The following is a 26,607-nucleotide window of genomic DNA, read 5'->3' on the forward strand; positions in this document are numbered from 1 at the left end:
TTAGAATAGGCTCCCAGCAACCTATGCTGGTCATGGGGAGTCGGGTTAGAATAGGCTCACAGCAACCTATGCTGGTCGTGGGGAATCCGGGTTAGAAAAGGGTCCCAGCAACCTATGCTGGTCATGGGGAATCCAGGTTAGAATAGGCTCCCAGTAACCTATGCTGGTCATGGGGAATCCGGGTTAGAATAGGTCCCCAACTACCTATGCTGGTCATGGGGAATCCGGGTTAGAATAGGTCCCCAACTACCTATGCTGGTCATGGGGAATCCAGGTTAGAATAGGCTCCCAGTAACCTATGCTGGTCATGGGGAATTCGGGTTAGAATAGGTCCCCAACTACCTATGCTGGTCATTGAGAATCCGGGTTAGAATAGGTCCCCAACTACCTATGCTGGTCATGGAGAATCCGGGTTAGAATAGGCTCCCAGCAACCAATGCTGGTCATAGGAAATCCAGGTTAGAATGGGTCCCAAGCAACCTATGCTGGTCATGGGGAATCCGGGTTAGAATAGACTCCCCAGCAACCTATGCTGGTCATGGGGAATCCGGGTTAGAATAGGCTCCCAGCAACCTATGCTGGTCATGGGGAATCCGGGTTAGAATAGGTCCCCAACTACCTATGCTGGTCATTGGGAATCTGAGTTAAAATAGGTCCCCAGCAACCTATGCTGGTCATGGAGAATCCGGGTTAGAATAGGCTCCCAGCAACCTATGCTGGTCATGGGGAGTCGGGTTAGAATAGGCTCACAGCAACCTATGCTGGTCGTGGGGAATCCGGGTTAGAAAAGGGTCCCAGCAACCTATGCTGGTCATGGGGAATCCAGGTTAGAATAGGCTCCCAGTAACCTATGCTGGTCATGGGGAATCCGGGTTAGAATAGGTCCCCAACTACCTATGCTGGTCATGGGGAATCCGGGTTAGAATAGGTCCCCAACTACCTATGCTGGTCATGGGGAATCCAGGTTAGAATAGGCTCCCAGTAACCTATGCTGGTCATGGGGAATTCGGGTTAGAATAGGTCCCCAACTACCTATGCTGGTCATTGAGAATCCGGGTTAGAATAGGTCCCCAACTACCTATGCTGGTCATGGAGAATCCGGGTTAGAATAGGCTCCCAGCAACCAATGCTGGTCATAGGAAATCCAGGTTAGAATGGGTCCCAAGCAACCTATGCTGGTCATGGGGAATCCGGGTTAGAATAGACTCCCCAGCAACCTATGCTGGTCATGGGGAATCCGGGTTAGAATAGGCTCCCAGCAACCTATGCTGGTCATGGGGAATCCGGGTTAGAATAGGCTCCCAGCAACCTATGCTGGTCATGGAGAATCCGGGATAGAATAGGTCCCCAGCAACCTATGCTGGTTGTGAGGATTCCAGATTGGAAAAAGTCCCCGGCAACCTATGCTGGTCATGGAGAATCCGGGTTAGAATAGGTCCCCAGCAACCTATACTAGTCATGAGGATTCCCGATTAGAATAGGTCCCTAGCTACCTATGCTTGTCATATGAAGTGACTTGATGGATAAGATGGTCAAGCTCTACGACTTTGTTGATTGTGTGTCATCATAGCAGACGTCCTGGATTGGCCAATAAGATCCAACACAGGTGTGCCTGAAACTAACTATAAGACTACCAAATTTGTGCCTGAAAAATCCTCTCACTTTATCTGTATATAACAAGGTACACATGTGTTTACATTTATAATTCAAAATCTAGCGTACATACAACAAAGATCCAATGGTCAAACCAGGGGTCCGGAAACCGTCATATGCGCCGGACATGTCCGATTGGGAATCTCAAATGTCCGGTTTAAAATATTGCTTACCGGACATTTAAATTTTTCTGTCCGGACATTTTAAAAAGTATTGTCCGGACATTCTTAAATTTTGACCGGACATGATCAACAGTTAGGACTAAGCAATTTCTGTCTGCAATTGTACCACAATGAAGATTATCTACACTGACAAGCTTTGTTTGTTTTGATTGCTGTAAATACATCGTACCTAGAATGATAGTCCAATCGGTCAATCACTGTAATAGGCAATAAACTGAGTTGACACTGATTAATCGAGGATTTATTACTGAGAACATCTTGTTAATTTGAGTAAAATGTGTTTACAACTGTACATAAATACCTTGCATCATCGATGTACCTCATTATCCTCACAATGCTACGATACGTAACCTCAGACAAGAAGCGAAAGCGTGACGACAGCCAGTCGACCGATGAAGATCAGTCGAGCGGATCTGACAAACCCACAAAGTCTGAATGATCATTTTGTAAGTCGTGGCAAACGACTTTCACTTGGTTGACATACAATGAGGATTTGCCGATTTTATTGTTTTCAGTAGATAGTCGTATATTGAATCTTGATTGACCGCCATTTTGCTTTCTGTGACGATCGATATCAAATTTTTTTATGGTCAATAATTAAGTACAGATGAAAAAGTATTCAAATAACTATTGCTATCAACGATAGTTTAGGATTTATGATTATATTATCTGTCTTGTTTTTAAATAATCTTTAGTTTAAAAAAACAACTTTTCCCGTGAGGTCACGTGATAACCAAATATGGGATAATAGTCTCGATCCAAATGTTACAACGCGTACACTTGAGCAGACTCATGAATATTAATTAGACCGTTCACAATGTTGACAGATCGTTATTATAACAGAAACAAACGTATGTTTTCCATATATATCTAAAATGATATTATTTGTTATTAATTGTCTGGTGAATTAAACAATTTAAATTGAAACAATTCATAATTCATCATATTATGAATACGTAACAACTTGTAATTTGTGTGTAAAAAGTCGTACTAAAACACGCTGTTTGAAGGGGGCGTGGCATAAATGTAAATGTCCGATTGGGATTTTAAATTTTCCGGACCCCTGGGTCAAACCATTTGGAAACCCAATTTTGCAGTTCATCCCTCAACGGTGGATCACGCATTTTTAAAAGGGAGGGGTCCAAAATATCAAAATCCTTCCCAGATATGTTTACTGCCTACAACACACTACATTTGGTTTTACAGTGTTAGAATTTGGCGCTAGTCCTGAAGTCCTTGCCAAACTGCCCAATAGTAAGGGTATCATAAGGACTAGTAGAAATTTGCTATTTTTAGGGGTTTTGCTATATGTTATCATTATAAGGACTAGTGGACTGAAACTGTTAGTCTACCGCTGTTTTAAAAGTCGGGGTGGGTGGGGTTCTGACCTTTTGGACCCCCCTCTGGATCCAACTTTGTCCTTCATTGTGACCACCTGATTCTCATTTCACGGACTCATGCAACAAGCCAGGGTATTGTAACTATTCTACCTGGGAAGTATGTAGTGACTTACCTTTCTGTGCAATACTTACAGTGAGGATCTGCTTGCAGGTGTGTGTTGAGCAGTGCCCCAATTCCAGCTACGTGTTCCTCCAGACTATGGCCAAGGAGATTGGAAGAGGCATTGACAAGACGGAGAGGGCCAAGATGATCTGCAAATACGATGTCAATGCTACTGACGGGGTGAGAGTGGAATCACTGACTTTAGTTTGTGTGCAGAGTTGTGTCCCTTAGGTGTGCCAGGATCTGCTAATAGTAGGTTTGAATCCTGGTTTGCTCTGTTTATGTTCCTTGGTTTGTGATCACAATGCTCATGCTCGTTGGTTTGACTCAGCATTCTTCCAACATTAAGGATGGTAGTGTAGCCGAGTGGTTAAAGTGTTCGCTTGTCGCGCCGAAGACCCAGGTTCGATTCTCCACATGGGTACGATGTGTGCAGCCCTTTTCTGGTATGCCCCACCATGATATTGCTGGAGTTTTACTAAAAGCGGCGTAAAACCATACTCACACACTACACTTTAACATTAAGCTGACACATGTGAAATATAAATGTTTACTTGTGTTTATTGTTACTTGAAATGTGCTAGCTCACACACTTGTGAAGTATGAGTGTTTACTTGTCAACAAACAAGGAATAATTTTATACTTGTAGTTTATTGTACATATGTTAACATTATTAACATCCAATGGGTTTTGAGAGGAAATATATAAATAATAACATGTTTCAAAGCAACTAAATGGGGTGTCAACAGTAGAGTAATAATAACATACAAATTACTAGTCCACAATTAATGTAAGGTGTGCAGTTTTCATAGTGTAGGCAAAGTGCACTGAAAAACGCTTTGCTGTAGGCGAAATGAACTGTAGGTGATAAGAGAAGGAACCTCTCCCAACACCCAGTCAGATTTATCCCACCCCCGGACACTCAGAATATGCCTATCCAATGTTGTTTTCAGGGTGACGTGACGGAGCTGGTGAAAAAAGAGGATTGTGCCGCCTACTACGTAGCTTCATCTCCAGGTACAGCAAGCACTGATTGTTTTTTAGAATGGTTTACTGACACTGCCAGCTTTTTACATGATTAAAAAAAACAAAAGAGGAGAGAAAAAAAAGGAAGAAAAAAAGGCTATTCTTTTTGTTAAAACTTTTGTGAACAACGGTTGTACTGCAAGACAATAGGTCTGTGCACCCCAAAGATCAGATACCGTATTCGACGTAATAAGCTCCCCGCTCTTATAAGCACCCACAGCAATATTTGCTCATATATTGGCTAGTGTACAATCCCAATTAGCACCCCTTCCAATTGGAGTGCGTTATATGCACCCTTAATTATGGGCAATTAAATCCTGGAAAAATATATCTGTCGTACATAAACATTTCAGGCTGTCAGCATAAACCACGAAATTTATCTGTCAACTCTTTTTTTTCCACCAAAATAATATTCTAACAAGAGCCCCCTATTTCTAATTTTGAGAGCGCCCTAGTATGTTTGATGTTTGTTTTGTATGTATGGTTGAATTGTATGTGTTTGTATGTATGTTTTCTATGCATGTTTTCAATGTATGTTTTGTAAGTATGTTTTCTATGTATCTTTTATGTGTATGTTTTGTGTACAAAACATTTGAATAAGTATTATCCTCTGCATTGTCTAGCCTGTATTTTTTTCAACCAAATTATTGATAATTAACTGTTTCACACTCCAGAAGCCTTCATGGTTGTGAAGACTCAACCTGAAATGTAAACTATACTGCTCAACTTTAGATAGGGATCATCAGCTATGTCATTCTATTTAAAAACACACTTGACATTTTAAGAGAATCAGTTTCATGGAATCAGTTTCATGGAATCAGTTTATGGAATCAGTTACATGGAATCAGTTTCATGGTATCAGTTACATGGAATCAGTTTCATGGAATCAGTTTATGGAATCAGTTACATGGAATCAGTTTCATGGAATCAGTTACATGGAATCAGTTACATGGAATCAGTTTCATGGAATCAGTTACATGGAATCAGTTTCATGGAATCAGTTACATGGAATCAGTTACATGGAATCAGTTACATGGAATCAGTTTTATGGAATCAGTTTCATGGAATCAGTTTCATGGAATCAGTTACATGGAATCAGTTACATGGAATCAGTTTCATAGAATCAGTTTTGTGTATTATGGAAAGATAAGAACATCCCTATCACAAGTTGAGTAGTATACTTGTTTAACCCCTTTCAACTAGAGACTAAATGACAGGCATTAATTTCATATCACTATACAAAACTGATTCTGATAAGTAAAAAACAAATTCAGTTGAAACAGTGTGGTCTTCATGGACTGTTTTATATTTTGATTTTTGATTTTCTTTCAGTTGTTGGACGTTGTGTGCCGAGTATTTTCAACGACATTCTGGACGACATGGGTTCTGGATTGAACACAAGTGATGGAACCGTCCTTGTCAATGCATTGAATGAGAGTATCACAGGAAATATGCTGAAAAATGGAACAAGGTAAAATGATGTAGAACATTAAGCATCAGACAAATTGTCCAAGTGCAACCTTCCCACTTCTGTTTTGCAGTGTATACAATAGTTCTATAAAGCTGTTATATTGTTGAGTGCGGCGTCCAAGCTATCTACCACTTCACCAACCTACAACCAGAATAGGTTGCTGGGGACCTATTCTAGCCCAGAATCCCCACGACCAGCATAGGTAGCTGGGGACCTATTTTCACCCGGATTCGCCATGATCAGCATAGGTTACTGGGGACCTATTCTAGCCCAGAAACCCCATGACCAGCATTGGTTACTGGGGACCTATTCTTATCCAGAATCCCCACTGGGTCAAACCTTTGAACTGTTCCCTAATGAGCAGATTGATAAATATGATGAATGAATGAGGCCAATGAATGAGGCCAATGGAGATGCCAATGAATGAGGCCAATGGAGATGCCAGTGAATGATGTCAATGGATGATGCCAATAAAGGATGCCAATGAATGAGGCCAATGGATGACTGATGATGCTAGCGGTGTTGTATGGATGATGATGGTAATTGATGGATGATAGTGATGATGTTTATGTACATCATGTGCTATTATGGCCTCCTGTGTTTGTTTTCAGGTTTCTGGCTGAATTCTACAAGTTCAAGGAATATGGAGAGCTCATATTTAGGGATGTGTCATCTTCATGGTATTTCATTTTGATGTAAGTACCGATCTGATCAAAACTATTCTGAAACACATGTTTCCTTCTGAACTCTTGAGGTCATCAGATGTGTCATTCTTTTTAAGGGGCGGTGTGGTAGCCTAGTGGGTAAAGCGTTAGCTCGTCATGCCGAAGACCCGTGTTCGATTCCCGACATGGGTACAATGTTTGAAGCCCATTTCTGGTGTCTCCCGCCATAATATTGCTGGAATAGTGTTATAAATGTGGCGTAAAACAATACTCATTCACTCATTCTATTTAAATATACACTTGGCATATAAGAATTAATTTGTGTATCATGGAAAGGTAAAACTATCCCTATCAACTGTAGAGTAGTATATATAAGACAACCATAACCACTGTGAGGTTTGTAAACAGACATTACCAATGTGCTTCTGTGGGTAGGACATACCTGTTACAGAGGCCTGTTTATTGCCATGTTAATATCCCTGTAACAGAGGCCTGTTTATTACCATGTTCATATCCTCGTTCCTTTTACAGAGGCCTGTTTGTTGCCATGTTGATATCCCTGTTCCTGTTACAGAGGCCTCTTTATTGCCATGCTGATATCCCTGTTCTTGCTACAAAGGCCTGTTTATTGCCATGCTGATATCCCTGTTCTTGTTACAGTAGCCTGTTTATTGCCATGCTAATATCCCTGTTCTTGTTACAGAGGCCCGTTTATTGCCATGCTGATATCCCTGTTACAGAGGCCTGTTTATTGCCATGCTGATATCCCTGTTCCTGTTACAGAGGCCAGTTATTGCCATGCTGATATCCCAGTTACAAAGGCCTGTTTATTGCCATGCTGATATCACTGTTCTTGTTACATAGGTCTGTTTAGTGCCATGCTGATATCACTGTTTTTGTTACAGAGGCCTGTTATTGCCATGTTGATATCCCTGTTACATAGGTCTGTTTATTGCCGAGCTGATATCACTGTTTTTGTTACAGAGGCCTGTTTATTGCCATGCTGATATCCCTGTTCCTGTTACAGAGGCCTGTTATTGCCATGTTGATATCCCTGTTACAGAGGTCTGTTTATTGCCATTCTGATGTCTGTTGCAGAGGCCTGTTTATTGCCATGCTGATATCCCTGTTCCTGTTACAGAGGCCTATTATTGCCATTTTGATATCCCTGTTACAGAGTTCTGTTTATTGCCATGCTGATGTCTGTTACAGAGGCCTGTTTATTGCCATGCTGATATCCCTGTTCCTGTTACAGAGGCCTGTTTATTGCCATGCTGATATCCCTGTTGTGGATCATCCTGATGAGGTGGCTGGTTGGAGTCATGGTCTGGTTGACCCTGGTCCTCTTCGTCGGACTCTTCAGCTTCGGTGAGACAACTTTCTGCCCCCTTTATCTAAGAGTTATTTATCAGTACTGTATTTCCTTGAGTATAGTGCACACTTTTTTTTAAAAAGAAACCACATGCCATAATGAGTTTTGATGGTTTTTCTCCCAATGCAAAGACATTACCGTGAGCACGTAACACCGGAAGTACCAGGTCAACAAATCTGTACTGAAGTACGCAATGTAATTTTGTAACTACACTGTCTGGTTTTAAAGTGTCCATTGTATATCTGGACTTAAGTTTGTAAAAAAAATTTTTTATTTTATTCAAAATTTCGTTCACTATTTGAATTAATTTCTGCAAAATCGTCAGTGATCGATGGATCGCACAACTCACCATTATAAACAGCAACCACGGTCAGATTACCCCTATTGATGCCCTGAAACAAACTTTAGTTGACAGAGAATAGATACATATATCATTATTGCCAAACTTTGACTCTTTAGAAGTCATATTTGTTGTCATGGTTGTAGTTTGCCTATTATATGTCAACATGAAGTTTTTTGTGATCGCGAGCGCAGGAACCTTGACAGTGACAGCAATAGAAAAACGAAATAGCGATCAACTGCACCAAAGTGCCAGACTCGTGGTTATTACTATTTTAAATATATGCAAGTGAAAGCTGCAACTCTAATAACATGATATTGAAATATATATTATTTCCTGATAAGATAATAGTTTTGTATACAATTCTTCCGATAATTGCAACACAATTCTTTAACGTTACGTTATTGGGTAAGTTTTAAAAATGTCACTGGTGGAATCTAAGAAAACGTGTGTACAGCTGAAAGCTGTTTTCGGCTTAGCTTGTGGGAAAATACACGTGGTAATCTTAATTTCTGCATGGAATAATGCATCAGTGTATCGTCCCTCTACTAATGTTGACATAATGTATATGAATGCATCAGTGTATCGTCCCTCTACTAATGTTGACATAATGTATATGATTGCATCAGTGTATCGTCCCACAACTAATGTTGACATCAAGTATATGAATGCATCAGTGTATCGTCCCACTACTAATGTTGACATAATGTATATGAATGCATCAGTGTATCGTCCCACTACTAATGTTGACATCAAGTATATGATTGCATCAGTGTATCGTCCCACTACTAATGTTGACATGATGTATATGATTGCAACAGTGTATCGTCCCACTACTAATGTTGACATCAAGTATATGATTGCATCAGTGTATCGTCCCACAACTAATGTTGACATCAAGTATATGATTGCATCAGTGTATCGTCCCTCTACTAATGTTGACATAATGTATATGATTGCATCAGTGTATCGTCCCTCTACTAATGTTGACATAATGTATATGATTGCATCAGTGTATCGTCCCACAACTAATGTTGACATCAAGTATATGAATGCATCAGTGTATCGTCCCACAACTAATGTTGACATAATGTATATGAATGCATCAGTGTATCGTCCCACTACTAATGTTGACATAATGTATATGATTGCATCAGTGTATCGTCCCACAACTAATGTTGACATCAAGTATATGAATGCATCAGTGTATCGTCCCACTACTAATGTTGACATAATGTATATGATTGCATCAGTGTATCGTCCCACAACTAATGTTGACATCAAGTATATGAATGCATCAGTGTATCGTCCCACAACTAATGTTGACATAATGTATATGATTGCATCAGTGTATCGTCCCACAACTAATGTTGACATCAAGTATATGAATGCATCAGTGTATCGTCCCACAACTAATGTTGACATAATGTATATGAATGCATCAGTGTATCGTCCCACAACTAATGTTGACATCAAGTATATGATTGCATCAGTGTATCGTCCCACAACTAATGTTGACATAATGTATATGAATGCATCAGTGTATCATCCCACGACTAATGTTGACATAATGTATATGATTGCATCAGTGTATCGTCCCACAACTAATGTTGACATAATGTATATGAATGCATCAGTGTATCATCCCACGACTAATGTTGACATAATGTATATGATTGCATCAGTGTATCGTCCCACAACTAATGTTGACATCAAGTATATGATTGCATCAGTGTATCGTCCCACAACTAATGTTGACATAATGTATATGATTGCATCAGTGTATCGTCCCACAACTAATGTTGACATCAAGTATATGAATGCATCAGTGTATCGTCCCACTACTAATGTTGACATCAAGTATATGATTGCATCAGTGTATCGTCCCTCTACTAATGTTGACATAATGTATATGAATGCATCAGTGTATCGTCCCACAACTAATGTTGACATCAAGTATATGATTGCATCAGTGTATCGTCCCACTACTAATGTTGACATAATGTATATGATTGCATCAGTGTATCGTCCCTCTACTAATGTTGACATAATGTATATGAATGCATCAGTGTATCGTCCCACAACTAATGTTGACATCAAGTATATGATTGCATCAGTGTATCGTCCCACAACTAATGTTGACATAATGTATATGATTGCATCAGTGTATCGTCCCACAACTAATGTTGACATCAAGTATATGATTGCATCAGTGTATCGTCCCACTACTAATGTTGACATCAAGTATATGATTGCATCAGCGTATCGTCCCACAACTAATGTTGACATAATGTATATGATTGCATCAGTGTATCGTCCCACAACTAATGTTGACATAATGTATATGATTGCATCAGTGTATCGTCCCACAACTAATGTTGACATCAAGTATATGATTGCATCAGTGTATCGTCCCACAACTAATGTTGACATGATGTATATGATTGCATCAGTGTATCGTCCCACAACTAATGTTGACATAATGTATATGAATGCATCAGTGTATCGTCCCACAACTAATGTTGACATAATGTATATGAATGCATCAGTGTATCGTCCCACAACTAATGTTGACATAATGTATATGATTGCATCAGTGTATCGTCCCTCTACTAATGGTGACATCATGTATATGATTGCATCAGTGTATCATCCCACAACTAATGTTGACATAATGTATATGAATGCATCAGTGTATCGTCCCACAACTAATGTTGACATAATGTATATGATTGCATCAGTGTATCGTCCCACTACTAATGTTGACATAATGTATATGATTGCATCAGTGTATCGTCCCACTACTAATGTTGACATCAAGTATATGATTGCATCAGTGTATCGTCCCACTACTAATGTTGACATAATGTATATGATTGCATCAGTGTATCGTCCCACTACTAATGTTGACATAATGTATATGATTGCATCAGTGTATCGTCCCACTACTAATGTTGACATAATGTATATGATTGCATCAGTGTATCGTCCCACAACTAATGTTGACATAATGTATATGATTGCATCAGTGTATCGTCCCACAACTAATGTTGACATAATGTATATGATTGCATCAGTGTATCGTCTCTCTACTAATGTTGACATAATGTATATGATTGCATCAGTGTATCGTCCCACTACTAATGTTGACATAATGTATATGATTGCATCAGTGTATCGTCCCACAACTAATGTTGACATAATGTATATGATTGCATCAGTGTATCGTCCCACAACTAATGTTGACATAATGTATATGATTGCATCAGTGTATCGTCTCTCTACTAATGTTGACATAATGTATATGATTGCATCAGTGTATCGTCCCACAACTAATGTTGACATCAAGTATATGATTGCATCAGTGTATCGTCCCACAACTAATGTTGACATAATGTATATGATTGCATCAGTGTATCGTCCCACAACTAATGTTGACATAATGTATATGATTGCATCAGTGTATCGTCTCTCTACTAATGTTGACATAATGTATATGATTGCATCAGTGTATCGTCCCACAACTAATGTTGACATCAAGTATATGATTGCATCAGTGTATCGTCCCACAACTAATGTTGACATCAAGTATATGATTGCATCAGTGTATCGTCCCACAACTAATGTTGACATCAAGTATATGATTGCATCAGTGTATCGTCCCACTACTAATGTTGACATCAAGTATATGATTGCCGTGTATTGTAGGCACCTACTACTGCTACACCCAGTACTACAAGTTGAAGGGCAGGAACACGGAGAAAGAGTTCGGCTTGTCCCACGCCTTCACATTCAACTTCAGCTACTACCTCACTCTCTACCAGACCTGGCTGGCCTTCGGTGAGTTGTCCTCAGAGCAGGGATCTGGGGTGAGTGAGTGAGTTGGGTTTAACGCTGCTTTTAACAGTATTCCAGTTATATCACAGCGTGTCAGCTTAATGTGGGAGGAAAGCCCGAAGTGATGCAGGTCTCAGACGTTTACCGCTTCGGTGAAACCCACAAGCACAGGTATGGTGCTGACAAACCTAGAAACATAATCGGGGCAAACCAGGATTCGAACCCACAATCATAGGTTTCTGGCGTGCCGAAAGGACGCAACTCTGCACCGTGAATCGCGGTGCCTTAGACGACTGGGCCACCTGTGCCCCCAGCAGGGCTATGGAGTGGCCTGGTTTATTGTTTCCGTCATCCTGACAGCATTGTTGACGTCATTCAAATCTTATTGTGACGTAAGGTCAGAATGACGTCATTCTGAACAACGTCAAACCTGAGATTGTTGATGTCATTCGACAAATTGTGGCTTTCTAGGCGGTGTGGTAATCACTGCATTTTTAAAAAGGGGAGCTCAAAAGGATCAAGAAATAATGGGTTTTACAAAACTCGTATCAGAATTCATGTATTACCTTTGCTCTCGATTGGGAAATACAAGAATTCTCACTCTCGTTTCGAAAATTCAGTATGACACACATGCTCATATAACAATCCCTATGTATCACATAGGAGTTATATGACTGTATATTGGTATACCTTTAAACAGTATAATATCGCATATACTTTGTTTCACTTGGTATATTTATGTTTTAACTGTGAATAGGGATGGGAAAAGGTGTCAGTCATTTCTCACAAGAATAAACTTTTGAGCCTTCTTGCATGTCTAGCCTGAACCTGGCTTTTAGAATAATTAAAAGTACATTTCTAATGTTCACATATGGAGTATTATTAGCTAAGTTTTGTAAACTGAACTACCAGACTCTGGCTTCGTACTAGTGGCTAAAGATGATGAGGATCGTCTTTACTTGTTCCGTCAGATTGACGATATGAATGTATTGTTTTGGCAGGCTGCACATCAGCGACTCTTCTGATCATCTTCGTGATCGTCCTGCTCTTCCTCATCCCCCGCATCTGCATCGCCATCCAACTCATCAAGGAGGGCAGCAGGTGCAGTATTCAAATTCTTCAGTTACCATAGCAACAGAAGTTTTACATTTTGGCTCTATATTACTCCGTCTTGTTGGCGTGGGGAACTTGGAGAAGAGGATTTGTAAGATAGTCAGTTCTTGTATGTTGTGAGACTATGGAAGTTATGTTGTAAGTACAATGATAGTTTGATTGTTAACAAACTTCTGCCATTGGTCACAAAAACAGATACTGTATTCAACATAATAAGCGCCCCGCTCTAATAAGCGCCCACGGCAATTTTTGCTAGTATATTGGCTAGTGAACAATCACTATTAGCACCCCTTCCGATTGATCAATGTACATAATACACACTCTAGTGTTATCATGGTTATATGCACCCTTAATTATGGTCAATTAAATTCTGGAAAATATATCTGTCATGTATAATATACACAGACTTTTCCTTTGCATCATTTCAAGCTGTCAGCAAAAACCACGAAATGTACGATCTTTCAACTCTATTTTTTTTTCTCACTAAAATTATGTTCTAATAAGAGCCCCCTGTTTCTAATTTCTGAGAGCGCCCTGGGCGCTTATTACATCGAATACGGTAGTACAATCCTTTGTAGATGTGTGTTTCTATTATACAAAAGTTGTAGACAAGGATCAGTTTGCAATTTGCCTTGATCAAGCTGTTGATGAAGAGGTTGACGACTGATTTTGGTTTGTGGTAGCATTTTACTGCAACTGAGAAACATTGCAGTCAGAAAAGGTCGGAAGTCTATGAAATGTTTAGTATTTATGTTATTATTGCAGAGCTATTGGGACGATGTCGTACACGCTGTTATGGCCGATCATCCCGTTCGTCCTGCAAGTGCTGGTGGTCATCTACTGGGGATCTACCGCCATGTATCCTTCATGTTGGTCCTTAATGAGTAGGGGCGGTCGGGTAGCCTAGTGGTTAAAGCATTCGCTTTTCATGCCGGGTTCAATCCTCAACATGGGTACAATGTGTGACGCCCATTTCTGGTGTTCCCTACCATGATATTGCTGGAATATTACGAGGAGCAGCGTAAAACCATACTCACTCACTCGCCTGGTTTTAATTATCTGGTAATTTTAACAATTACTAGGGATCTAAGGTGTGCTGGAATTCGCTGTGTTGAGTTGCGTCCCTTTGGTGTGTCAGAATCCAGGTTTGCCCTTATTATAAATCTAGGTTTGTCAGCACCATACCCATGCTCATGGGTTTCACCAAAATGGTAAACATCTGAGACCTGCATCACTTCGGGCTTTCCTCCCACATCAAGCTGACAGGCCGTGATATAACTGGAATACTGTTAAAAGCGATTTTAAACCCAACTCACTCACTCACTCAACAGGCTTCCCGTTCAAATTAGAGAGTATGAAGGAATTACTGTTCCACATGTTCCAAGTGGCATTAATCTCACTTACTCTATAACAATCACCACTCACTCACAGGGAATGGGCTGTCCTGATGGACTATCATATCATGCAGGTTGTTGATGTTGCCTAGTAAATGAAATAAATGGAAAAAAGACAGCCTTTTATTAGCCTCCCCCAAATCTATCTATACTCTATCTGGAAATTTACCATGACAGTTGTGTATATTCTTCAACTTGACCATTGGTTACTGTGTCATTCTGTTCCTATGTTCTCAGGGCTACACCAGCTTCCTGAGGCAAGGGAGTTAACTGCTGTAAAAATCCAGTTTCCACCCTTCCTGAACTAGACTGATATTTCTGGGCTAGATCGTAGCGCCAACAGTGGCCATTATGAGTTATATCCCTTCTATGTCCCTCCTATTAACCAACCAGATTCCACCTACCATATCATTTGCATTTTCTTCAAATAAAATGCAGTCGCCCAGTGTAGACGATCTAATCGATAATCAAGATCTATTTTCTAATAAAACAGGTCTTACTTTGCAAAGTGGATCAAATCATGTGAGCACCTTGATTGAAAACATGAAAAGATTTGGAAAATATCTATGGATACAAAGTTATGGGTGCACATGTTTTGCAAATTCTTCACGGCAGTTTACAAACCAGATGTTGTTTTCGTTATGTGATTTTGATTGGACTATGCTTAGACTTCTTAGTCCAGTCAAAATATAACTCCATGATTGCAGCCTAGTTCGACAAGGGTGGAAACTGGACTTTTATAGTCAGTTAACTCCCTTGCCTCGGGAAGTAGAGTTATCACAGGCAACACTGACTAAAGTCAATATCTCATCCACTCAATCACTCATCCACTCACTCACTCAAATCACTCACTCACTCACTGAACCACTCAACCACTATTTCCCCTTGTGCTGACCTTGACCTTCACAAGATACTTAGCTTCAATAGGTGACGCGGAGTACTACACCAACACAACCACCAATGAAACGGTCAACGCAGCCGTCACATCCAATGAGGTTGTCCAGTCAGTCGTGGAGAGAATACCATGTTCTCCAGGGGTAAGACATTGCAGTTGACCAGTCTTCACTGCCCAATTTATTGATAGTGCCATATGACTTGCAGCCATGTTTGTCACAATATACTTGGCTAGTTGCTGATTACACCATATTGAGAATTCCCTGACTTTATGGCATGTGGTCCTTCTGACAACATGCAGGTCACAAATAAAGCAACGTTATTGTGGAGAGTAGGTGGATGGGTGGCCTGGTGTAGGCTTGATCCATGAGAGTTTCTAGGTCTTTGTACAAACCCCTCACAGAGCTACAGATTATCAGCGTATTTACGTAAAGTATCCCCCCCCCCGAACCAATATTCAAAACCAAATTACTTTTAATTAACTTTGTACAGAAACACATGCATTAAATGAAAAACTCAAGTGTATAAAAACAGCACTCGTAAGTAACCAATGAACCTTTTTCACCATGCGTACAAAGGAGCTAATTTTCCGAAACACAATTACAAGATAATTTACTTTCTGAGTCAAGCATATATATTTAGAACAGTTAAGTACATTTAAAACATTATTTGTTTTTTTTTAAATCTTAAAATGTTCACTCTTTTGGGGAAAAACCCAACAGGGTGATGAATAGATAAGTGACAGAGTATTGGTTACCCAATGAAAATGTAATAACCCAATTAAAATAGAAACCTTAGAGTAAAAACTCAATTGCTCAAAATGTTATCTGGAGCTCTGCCCTCACTGAAACAGAGCTTACATGTAATGTCTCCTTAGCCAAGTGGCTCTGTTCAAAATATTCCTCTATTATCCCAGTAGCTAGTGGGTACCCAGTAGGATGAGGTGGTAATGTGACTTCTAGCCCCTCATAGGCAGCTGATCCATTGATCCACACTGATCCATTGACGAGTAATGATAATGGGGCACTTTGAGCATACTATAGTCCTGCACCATGACCGTGGAATATATTTATTTTATGAAAAAATAATAATCTAGAAATGCATACAAAAGCAAGTCTAGCCAGCTCAAGCTAGCTCTATTCCACAGCATAGGGAATTTTTTTATTTTTAGAGTCAAGAAGGATATTGTGTAATATAAGATTTCAGAGACTAAATGTTAGTCTAAGCATACTAATGTGTTGAATGAACGCATTAGTTATATACTCATTATTATAATACTGATGATATGTCGGATTGCAGGATGGAGACACGGCAGCTAAGGTGTGCGAGTTCGTCAAGTACGGTGGCAGTAGGTAGGTACTATTTATCCCATTCCTCTGATGTGACTAGATGCTTCAGTTCAGTCCAGGTTAGAGTTGGTTCCCAGGGTCCTATACTGGTCTTGACTGGACGGATCTAGTGGTCAGGCTCTGTGACTTGATTGTGTGTCATCGTACCACGATAGGATGTTGCTCATAATATCAATCACTGGTTTGTCTGGTTGGGACATTATTTACCAACTCCTGGGATATAGCAAGAATTTTCCTGACTGGTGTTAAACAACAAACAAAACAAATCCATCTTGTTTATGTTATGGGTTGAGCAGGACTGGAATTTCACTACCTTGTCAGAGTTACACCAAGAGTCCCCAGAACTTGCAAATATACTCATAGCTAAAAGAAACACGAATACCATACATAGTGGTTAATAAATGAAGAATTAATCATATTTAAGCCATATATATCGGCTCAATGCACAAACAAACATACTGGTATGTTGTCTTATACCAATGCTCAAGAACGAATCACATGTGACGTCATAGATCCATGACTCTAGATGCACCATTTGTCTCGTGCAGGATCAGCATGTAAAGTTTGGAAATCACATGCAACATATCGTGATAAGAATATAGACACTCTGTGGTAACCAGGGGTCCGGAAACCGTCATATGCGCCGGACATGTCCGATTGGGAATCTCAAATGTCCGGTTTAAAATATTGCTTACCGGACATTTAAATTTTTCTGTCCGGACATTTTAAAAAGTATTGTCCGGACATTCTTAAATTTTGACCGGACATGATCAACAGTTAGGACTGAGCAATTTCTGTCTGCAGTTGTAACACAAAGAAGATTATCTACACTGACAAGCTTTGTTTGTTTTGATTGCTGTAAATACATCGTACTTAGAATGATAGTCCAATCGGTCAATCACTGTAACAGGCAATAAACTGAGTTGACACTGATTAATCGAGGATTTAGTACTGAGAACATCTTGTTAATTTGAGTAAAGTGTGTTTACAACTGTACATAAATACCTTGCATCATCGATGTACCTCATTATCCTCACAATGCTACGATACGTAACCTCAGACAAGAAGCGAAAGCGTGACGACAGCCAGTCGACCGATGCAGATCAGTCGAGCGGATCTGCCAAACCCTCAAAGTCTGAATGATCATTTTGTAAGTCGTGGCTAACGACTTTCACTTGGTTGACATACAACGAGGATTTGCCGATTTTATTGTTTTCAGTAGCTAGTCGTATATTGAATCTTGATTGACCGCCATTTTGCTTTCTGTGACGATCGATATCAAATTTTTGTATGGTCAATAATTAAGTACAGGTGAAAAAGTATTCAAATAACTATTGCTATCAACGATAGTTTAGGATTTATGATTATATTATCTGTCTTGTTTTTAAATAATCTTTAGTTTAAAAAAAACTTTTCCCATAAGGTCACGTGATAACCAAATATGGGATAATAGTCTCGATCCAAATGTTACAACGCGTACACTTGAGCAGACTCATGAATATTAATTAGACCGTTCACAACGTTGACAGATCGTTATTATAACAGAAACAAACGTATGTTTTCCATATATATCTAAAATGATATTATTTGTTATTAATTGTCCGGTGAATTAAACAATTTAAATTGAAACTATTCATAATTCATCATATTATGAATACGTAACAACTTGTAATTTGTGTGTAAAAAGTCGTACTAAAACACACTGTTTGAAGGGGGCGTGGCATAAATGTAAATGTCCGATTGGGATTTTAAATTTTCCGGACCCCTGGTGGTAACACTTGACTGATTGTTATTTTCATCATCTCTTCTTAACGTCAGACTTCTCTGTATGTTTCTAGGCGTCTATGCTTGTAGGGATCGGGCGGTCAGGCTCGCTGACTTTGTTGAAGCAAGTCATCGATCCCAATTGCGTGGATCGATGCTCATGATATCAATCACGGGATTGTCTGGTCCAGATTCTATTATTTACAGGCTGCCGTCATTTAGCTGGAATATTGCTGAGTGCGGCTTTAAACAACAAACCAACCAACTACATGTATCTATGGTGTAAGTGTACAGTCAAGTCCAGATAATCCGACGTTGTTGGTTGCATATGATTATGTCGGATAAACGAAATTAGGTAGTATCAACGTTCATGATCGAAAATTGGACATCCTGTCAGTAATTTCATTGGTCGGTCAAAGTTCGCGAAAGGTGGTTCTGACGTGACCTGTAAAGGGATGTCTTAAGCGGTAGCGAGATCTTGTATCCGATTTTGATGAGATTGAGGTTATCTAGGCATGTGATTGATCCTGTTTTGTGTATTTAAAGAATTAATTAATTGTTAATCAAGTTTATCTCTGCAGCCGGGGCTGTGTACTTGCGGGCAGATGACCACGGAGTACGCTGATCACCGTGTCGGATTAATGAGACTGATTAATGAGTGATTTCAGCATTTCGTTGCAAATTAGGTGTGTCAGAGTCGGAGTGCGAGACTGTCGGATTAACGGGTCTAAATAGCACTGATTAAATCGGTTCCCATCATTTGTGTCGGATAAAGCTGATTGTTGGATAAACGAGTGTCGGATTAACGAGACTTGACTGTATGTAGACCAAGGCATGTCCCTGTTGGTAAGACTTCCCACCTGGCTGGCTTGTTCACATGATGCTCTTCTGCTTCAGGTACACAGTGTACCTCCAGTTCTACATGCTCTTCATGTTCTTCTGGATGATGAACTTCGTCATTGCTCTGGGACAGATGACCCTTGCTGGAGCGTTTGCATCCTACTACTGGGCATTTGACAAATCCAAGGATATCCCTTCTGCCCCGCTGGCGTCCTCATTCTATCGAGCAATACGGTGAGTGTTACCAGAACCATGATGGCTTTAATTGGGACTTCAGGAGATGATTCTTTAGGATGTGTTAGGGGATTCACAAAGCCTTGTAGAGAGGAGGTCGGAGGTTCAATCCCCAGCTGTGACATGCCAAAAGATGTTAAAAGATTGTGCTTGTTGCTACCCTGTCTGGCGCTTGGCATAAACGGGATAAAACAAGGAATGGTCGAATCAGAATTACTATACATTGGTATCCATGGCAACTGCAGCAAGGTATCTCAGTGGACTATACATCTTCCCGAGGCAAGGGAGATAACTGACTGTAAAAGTCCTGTTTCAACCCTTGCTGAGGTAGGCTGGAATTATGGAGTTATATTTTGGCTGGACTAATGAGTCTATGCATTACGAAATCAACATCTGGTTCATAAACTGCCATACAGATTTCAATCACTTGCAGGATTTGCAGAGGTGGAAACTGGACTTTTACAGTCAGTTAATTCCCTTGCCCCGAGAAGATGAGCATTATAAAACTGTTCGGAGTAATGCATGCCTGTCGCTATAAGTACATGTCCTATATAAGGGCAATTATCTTGAACTTGGCATTGAACCACCTTTCACCTCACCTGGTATACCACATGCTCATTCACACTTAATTGACACATCCAAACTCAAAATGTTGACATTATGAAAACACAATATCACTATCTTTCATTTGACTGAAGTTTACAGATATCAAATCTGGATTCAAAAACATATACGTTTGAAACATTCCCATTCTGCTATGACACAATGGTTATAGCGGAAATGATCAGTAATGTGCCATCAGTCAAGCCTGATATCCGTAAAATGAAACATCAAATTCCAGAATCAGTAAAATCACGTAGGAAGATATCCTGTAACTATTATTCGGGTGGTCAGGCTCGCTGATTTGGTTGATGCGTATCCCAATTGCGTGGATTGATGCTCATGATATCAATCACTGGATTGTCTGGTCCAGACTCGATTATTTACAGATCGCGGTCATATAGCTGGAATGTTGCTGAATGTGGCGTTACAATAAACAAACAAATACATTATCAGATCGTGATACCAAGTTTATTGGATTGGCTTACTGCACCTATAATAAGCCTTTATACCTTATATGGAGTTGATGACTTCCATTTGTTGGGTAGAATGCATCATGCATCACACCAAATACACGCAGTAACTCAGGTCGGCTTCAATCGGTTAGAAGTCCGCAAATAACTCTCCGACAGGCTATAACAATCATGTGAATCAATCAAAGCCTCGCTCATTCTCACCTGGCAACAAGGTAAACTGAACGCACTTCAATTAACATGTTATATAGCCTGAATATTGCTGAGTGCGACATTAAACAACAAACAAACAAACATACAGTGGGAGCATACACAGAACCCAACTCACACACTGATGCTTCCTGTTCTTGTTCCAAGGTATCATCTCGGCACACTTGCATTTGGCTCCGTCCTCATCGCAATCGTTCAGCTGATCAGATCAGTCCTGGAGTACATGAGTCGGAAGCTGAAGGGCTCGGAGAACAAGGTGGCAAGATTCATTGTCAAGTAAGCTAAATCCCCAAAATCTCTGCTTGCCAATTTGTCCTTAAGATCATGCAAACCTTTTGAAAATGAGGTAACGCTGTTTGGGTTGTCCTTTTTATTCAAATAAAAAATTCCACCATATTAGATATATTTGTATGTATGTTGTAATTGTCTTACATAAGCCAAGCACCTGTGAAGATTCGGATTACAACATGTCTTCAGCAACCCACGCTTGCCGTAAAAGGTGACTATGTTGTCGTAAGAGGCGACAAACAGGAAAGGGTGGTCAGGCTCGGTGACTTGGTTGATCCATATCATCATATCCCAATTGCGTAGAGTGATGCTCATGATATCAATCACTGGATTGTCTGGTCCAGACTCGATTATTGCAGACCGCCGTCATATAGCTGAAATATTGCAGAGTGTGGCGTTAAACAACAAACAAACCACCAAACATAAGTCAAGCCATGTTGAGTGTTGTTACAGATGCTGCTTGTTGTTACCCTGCATGTCGCTATATACATGTGTATGTGCAAGAACGTTGAACATGATGTTACACCATTTCATCTCCCCTCAGGGGGAGTGAGGTAGCCTAGTGGTTCAAGCATCAGCTTGCCACGGAAGACCCGGGTTCAATTCCCTATGTGGGTACAATGTGTGAAGCCAATTTCTGGTGTCCCCTGCCATGATATTGCTGGTATACCGTATTCGACGTAATAAGCGCCCAGGGCGCTCGCAAAATTAGAAATAGGGGGCTCTTATTGGAATATAATTTTGGTATAAAAAAACAGAGTTGAAAGATTGTAAATTTCAAGGTTTATGTACCTGAAATGACACAAAAGAAAAGTCTGTGTATATTATACATGACAGATATATTTTTTCAGAATTTAATTGCCCATAATTAAGGGTGCATATATCAAACGAGTGCGTATTATACATGAATAAATAAGTCTTGAGTACATTGATCAAATGGAAGGGGTGTTAATTGGGATTGTTCACTAGCCAATATATTAGCAAATATCACTGCGGATGCTTATTAGAGCGGGGTGCTTATTACGTCGAATACGGTTTATTGCTAGAAGCGGTGTAAAACAATACCCACTCATCACACCTCACAAGGGCAAGAGTCTGATGGTTCATCTGAGCCAGAGTGAACACCTGACAAGCAGATGTGAGATGTCGGTAATAGTACTGACAGCGTAAAATAACATTCACTCACTCACTGACCAGGAAGTAAATTCTGAGTGAGATCACAAAAGATTCCAATTTGGGGAAAAGTTAGACCAGGTGGTAACAACACAGGTCCATTGTCCGCCCTTCTCTGTGCAGGTGTTTGAGCTGCTGCTTCTGGTGCCTGGAGAAGATCCTCAAGTTCATCAACAAGAATGCCTACATCATGGTACGTGTCGTCACCTTAACCCGACCTTGTGGGGACCCTGGAACCTGTTGCACAAAGTGATCTAGTGCTGTGTTGGTCGTATGTCCCATTCTTTATCATACGCTTATGATCAACGTAGCACTAAGATCGCCAGGACTAGGTCTTCGGTAGACTATATTGTCAGAAGGGACAAAGTGTAAAGCTCTGCACCAGAACGTGACACCTTTGTTACCCTCCTGGTATCATCGCTGCCACATCTGCCATCCATGTGCAAGCAGCCATTTCAAACAGCCATCTTGAAATTCACCCTCTAACCCAAAATGTTGTGACATTTATATCTTTTAGTATGTCTTTGGGAATGCCGTTACAGCGAATTTTAAAATGGTTTACGACTTTCCATTTCCCAGATGAACTTAGATTTGTTTTGTTTGTTGAATCAGATTTGTTTTTGATTACATTTTAATGTAAAGCACCCAACCTCCCATTTACATTCTTGCTGTACTAACTACATGACAGTTCCAATGAAATAGAAATTCAAACTGACAAACAAAGAAAATAATTTTGCTAAGGGAATCACGAAAGTGACTGTCAGCATCACGACAGTCACTTTGTAATCATAACTCAGTTGGTTGCGAGACTCGTGAAGATCCGGGCTAGAATAGGTCTTCAGCAACTCATGCTTGACTTAAAAGGTGACTATGCTTGTTCGAAAAGGTGACTATGCTTGTCGTAATAGGCGATGGGGTGGTCAGGCTTGCTGACTTGGTTGATACATGTCATAGATCCCAATTGAGTGGATCGATGCTCATCATATCAATCACTGGATTGTCTGGTCCAGAATCGATAATTTACAGACCACTTTCATATAGCTGGAATATTGCTGAGTGCAGCATAAAACAACAAACCAACCAACAGTTGGTTGCGAGTTCAACTCCATGCGTGGTTGTGTCCGCTTGACACAGTAAGGAGCTGTGACTGGTGGCAGTATAGAGAGCTCTGTGAGAGGCTGTCACTGTGAGGAGCTTGACTAATGGGGAAAAAAGGGAGATAAATCTACGAAAAGGATTTGACCGTAGTGAACAAACAAGCAAAATATTACAATTTTGTTCAATTCTTTCTTTTTTGTCAGACTGCTATCTATGGAAGAAACTTCTGCTCAGCTGCTAAAGATGGATTTTTCTTGATAATGAGAAACATTGTGAGGTAGGTGGAAGTTTGGACACAGCATCCCAGCAACCAACAGCATCGGGTGGTCAGGCTCGCTGACTTGGTTGATGCATGTCATCGAATCCCAATTGCGGTGATTGTTTTTTGTGTGTGTTTTTTGTTCAAGCTAGTACGCAACCAAATTTTGTTTACAATAATTTCGGTGAAATCATGTTGTTCTTAAGTTTTGTAACATTTCACTGTTGGGGTCGTGTGTTCAAGATGCAGAATATTTAAAGATTTTTTATTTTAAAAAAAAATGAAGATAAAAACAAAACATGCGGCAAACATTAATATGATTCGGGTGGTGCCTGAGAACCAAGACTATTATTTTTTTAGCCTTATTGTATATTTTTATATATCTGCTGTACTCATGAGTGAGACGTAAAAAAACATGTCTGCCTGTCTGCCTGTCTGCCTGTCTGTCTGCCTGTCCGTCTGTCTGTTTGTCTGCCTGTCTGTCTGTCTGTCTATCTGTCTGTACCAGTGTGTAACTGCTGTCTACAACCAAACCATGGATGTTAACCTTCCAGCGCCCGACAGGCTGCTTGGGTGGAATACTTCCTGGGGAGCTGAGAACGAAAATAGAGTGGACACTGTTCCAATAAAACTGATGCATTTGAGCATAAGTATAAGTGGTCTATACAAATTCATAATTTCATGGATTAATTTAATGAAGTGTTATATTTGCCATATGTTTAACATTGTTGTTTTCTAGCTCCCTATATGCACTGAACAATAGGTTCATGATCGTCACGCTGGTATGTTGTGTTTGTAGGACCTTTGTGCTGGACAAGGTGGCTGATTTCATCATGTTCATCAGCAAACTGATGGTCACTGGAGCTATCGGTTAGTACGATGATGATTTTAAGGGATAACTGACTATTTTCACAATACCATATTCAGAATGATATCATTTACATAATTTTTCCAAATGATAGGTTTTTTAAATAAATAGAATAAATGATAAAATGTAAAATTTTAAATAAAGATAATTTGTGTGATTACCTTACCTCTATTACAGCATAGCCACAATTTGTTTTCTGCTTAACTCACCTTAAAAATCTTTAATTTTTTCAACAGATATTGTTAGTTGTGTATTGAGCAGTTGTGCGGAAGCAGTATCAAAACTGATATTGCTTGAAGATTCATAAAAGCAGTGTGAAACCATACTTACTCGGGCTGCTAAACAGGTCTGCAAAGCTTCAGTAATGTCCGTTTCTTAAGTCCTGCCATCCTGTTAGTAATGTCCTCCATTGTTCTGTACAGGAATCGCTGCCTACTACTGGTTCAACAGCCAAATTAACATCCTCCCCAACATCGTCCCCGACCTCAACTACTCCCTCGTGCCTGTCGTGGTGGGTATAACGTTGTCATAATGTCTCGTCGACATTGTGCGTAAAATTATAAAATGTCTAGCTGTCATTGTGGTAGGAACATTGTCATAATGTCTAGCTGTCATTGTGGTAGGAACATTGTCATAATGTCTAGCTGTCATTGTGGTAGGAACATTGTCATAATGTCTAGCTGTCATTGTGGTAGGAACATTGTCATAATGTCTAGCTGTCATTGTGGTAGGAACATTGTCATAATGTCTAGCTGTCATTGTGGTAGGAACTTTGTCATTATGTCTAGCTGTCATTGTGGTAGGAACTTTGTCATAATGTCTAGCTGTCATTGTGGTAGGAACATTGTCATAATGTCTAGCTGTCATTGTGGTAGGAACATTGTCATAATGTCTAGCTGTCATTGTGGGTGGAACATTGTCATAATGTCTAGCTGTCATTGTGGGTAAAATTATATAATGTCTAGCTGTCATTGTGGTAGGAACATTGTCATAATGTCTAGTTGTCATTGTGGGTAAAATTATATAATGTCTAGCTGTCATTGTGGGTGGAACATTGTCATAATGTCTAGTTGTCATTAAGGGTAAAATTTATGGCTGGGACGATATACCAACCAATACGTAGCACAACACCTTGCTCACGATCCGATATGTATCGTGATACTTGCATATGGTACGTAAGCCATCTTTTTCATAAACAGGATTGCACACTAATGATTGACAGTTGGCAGTGTCAGGTATGGCACAATGGATGAAAATATTTACGTTTCCATTTTCACTAGTAATTAATGTTTGGTGTAACACTTATTCAAGAAAACATTTTAGGTAAGAATCGATACTTTTTAATTAGTGTGTGACTATTCGCTCGTCACGCCGAAGACCCGGGTTCGATTCCCGACATGGGTACAATGTGTGAAGCCCATTTCTGGTGTCCCCCGCCGTGATATTGCTGGAATGTTGCTAAAAGCGGCGTAAAACCAAACTCACTCACTCACACTAGTGTGCGACTGTGATCGTTACTTGCATCGGTGTATCGTCCCACCACTAGTAAAAAGCTTTAATGTCTAGCTGTTGTGGGTCAGGTTGGGTTTAACTCTGTCATGATGTCTCTCATATCAGTGTCTATGTAAAACTGTGTGGTTCAGACAAAGAATTTAGTGGGTTCAGACAAAGAATTCAGTTGATTCAGACAAAGAATTCAGTGGGTTCAGACAAAGATTTCAGTGGGTTCAGACAAAGAATTCAGTTGGTTCAGACTAAGAATTCAGTGCGTTCAGATAACGAATTCAGTGGGTTCAGACAAAGAATTCAGTGTGTTCAGGCAAAGATTTCAGTGGGTTCAGACAGAATTCAATGGGTTCAGACAATTCAGTTTGTTCAGACAAAGAACTCAATGGGTTCAGACATAGATTTCAGTTGGTTCAGACAAAGAATTCAATGGGTTCAGACAAAGAATTCAGTTGGTTCAGACAAAGAATTCAGTGGGTTCAGACAAAGAATTCA

The 26,607-nt window shown here is 40.0% G+C and overlaps 1 protein-coding gene across 1 annotated transcript in view; it reads left to right on the forward strand.

The window, feature by feature from the left end:
• Positions 1–26,607, forward strand: part of LOC139459689 (choline transporter-like protein 2) — a 73,729-nt gene that overhangs the window by 42,422 nt on the left and 4,700 nt on the right. The window contains exons 6-21 of the mRNA XM_071241310.1: positions 3,387–3,518; positions 4,292–4,355; positions 5,697–5,835; positions 6,447–6,530; positions 7,756–7,868; positions 11,921–12,052; positions 13,051–13,150; positions 13,928–14,020; positions 15,467–15,593; positions 16,750–16,802; positions 19,461–19,637; positions 21,068–21,196; positions 22,505–22,574; positions 23,683–23,756; positions 24,538–24,608; positions 25,029–25,117. Coding sequence (XP_071097411.1) covers positions 3,387–3,518; positions 4,292–4,355; positions 5,697–5,835; positions 6,447–6,530; positions 7,756–7,868; positions 11,921–12,052; positions 13,051–13,150; positions 13,928–14,020; positions 15,467–15,593; positions 16,750–16,802; positions 19,461–19,637; positions 21,068–21,196; positions 22,505–22,574; positions 23,683–23,756; positions 24,538–24,608; positions 25,029–25,117 — 1,647 coding nt within the window. The remainder of the gene's footprint in view (positions 1–3,386; positions 3,519–4,291; positions 4,356–5,696; positions 5,836–6,446; positions 6,531–7,755; positions 7,869–11,920; positions 12,053–13,050; positions 13,151–13,927; positions 14,021–15,466; positions 15,594–16,749; positions 16,803–19,460; positions 19,638–21,067; positions 21,197–22,504; positions 22,575–23,682; positions 23,757–24,537; positions 24,609–25,028; positions 25,118–26,607) is intronic.

The sequence above is a fragment of the Haliotis cracherodii genome, unplaced genomic scaffold (genome assembly GCF_022045235.1).
Source record: "Haliotis cracherodii isolate W230 unplaced genomic scaffold, xgHalCrac1.p SCAF_13, whole genome shotgun sequence".
Classification (NCBI taxonomy): domain Eukaryota; kingdom Metazoa; phylum Mollusca; class Gastropoda; order Lepetellida; family Haliotidae; genus Haliotis; species Haliotis cracherodii.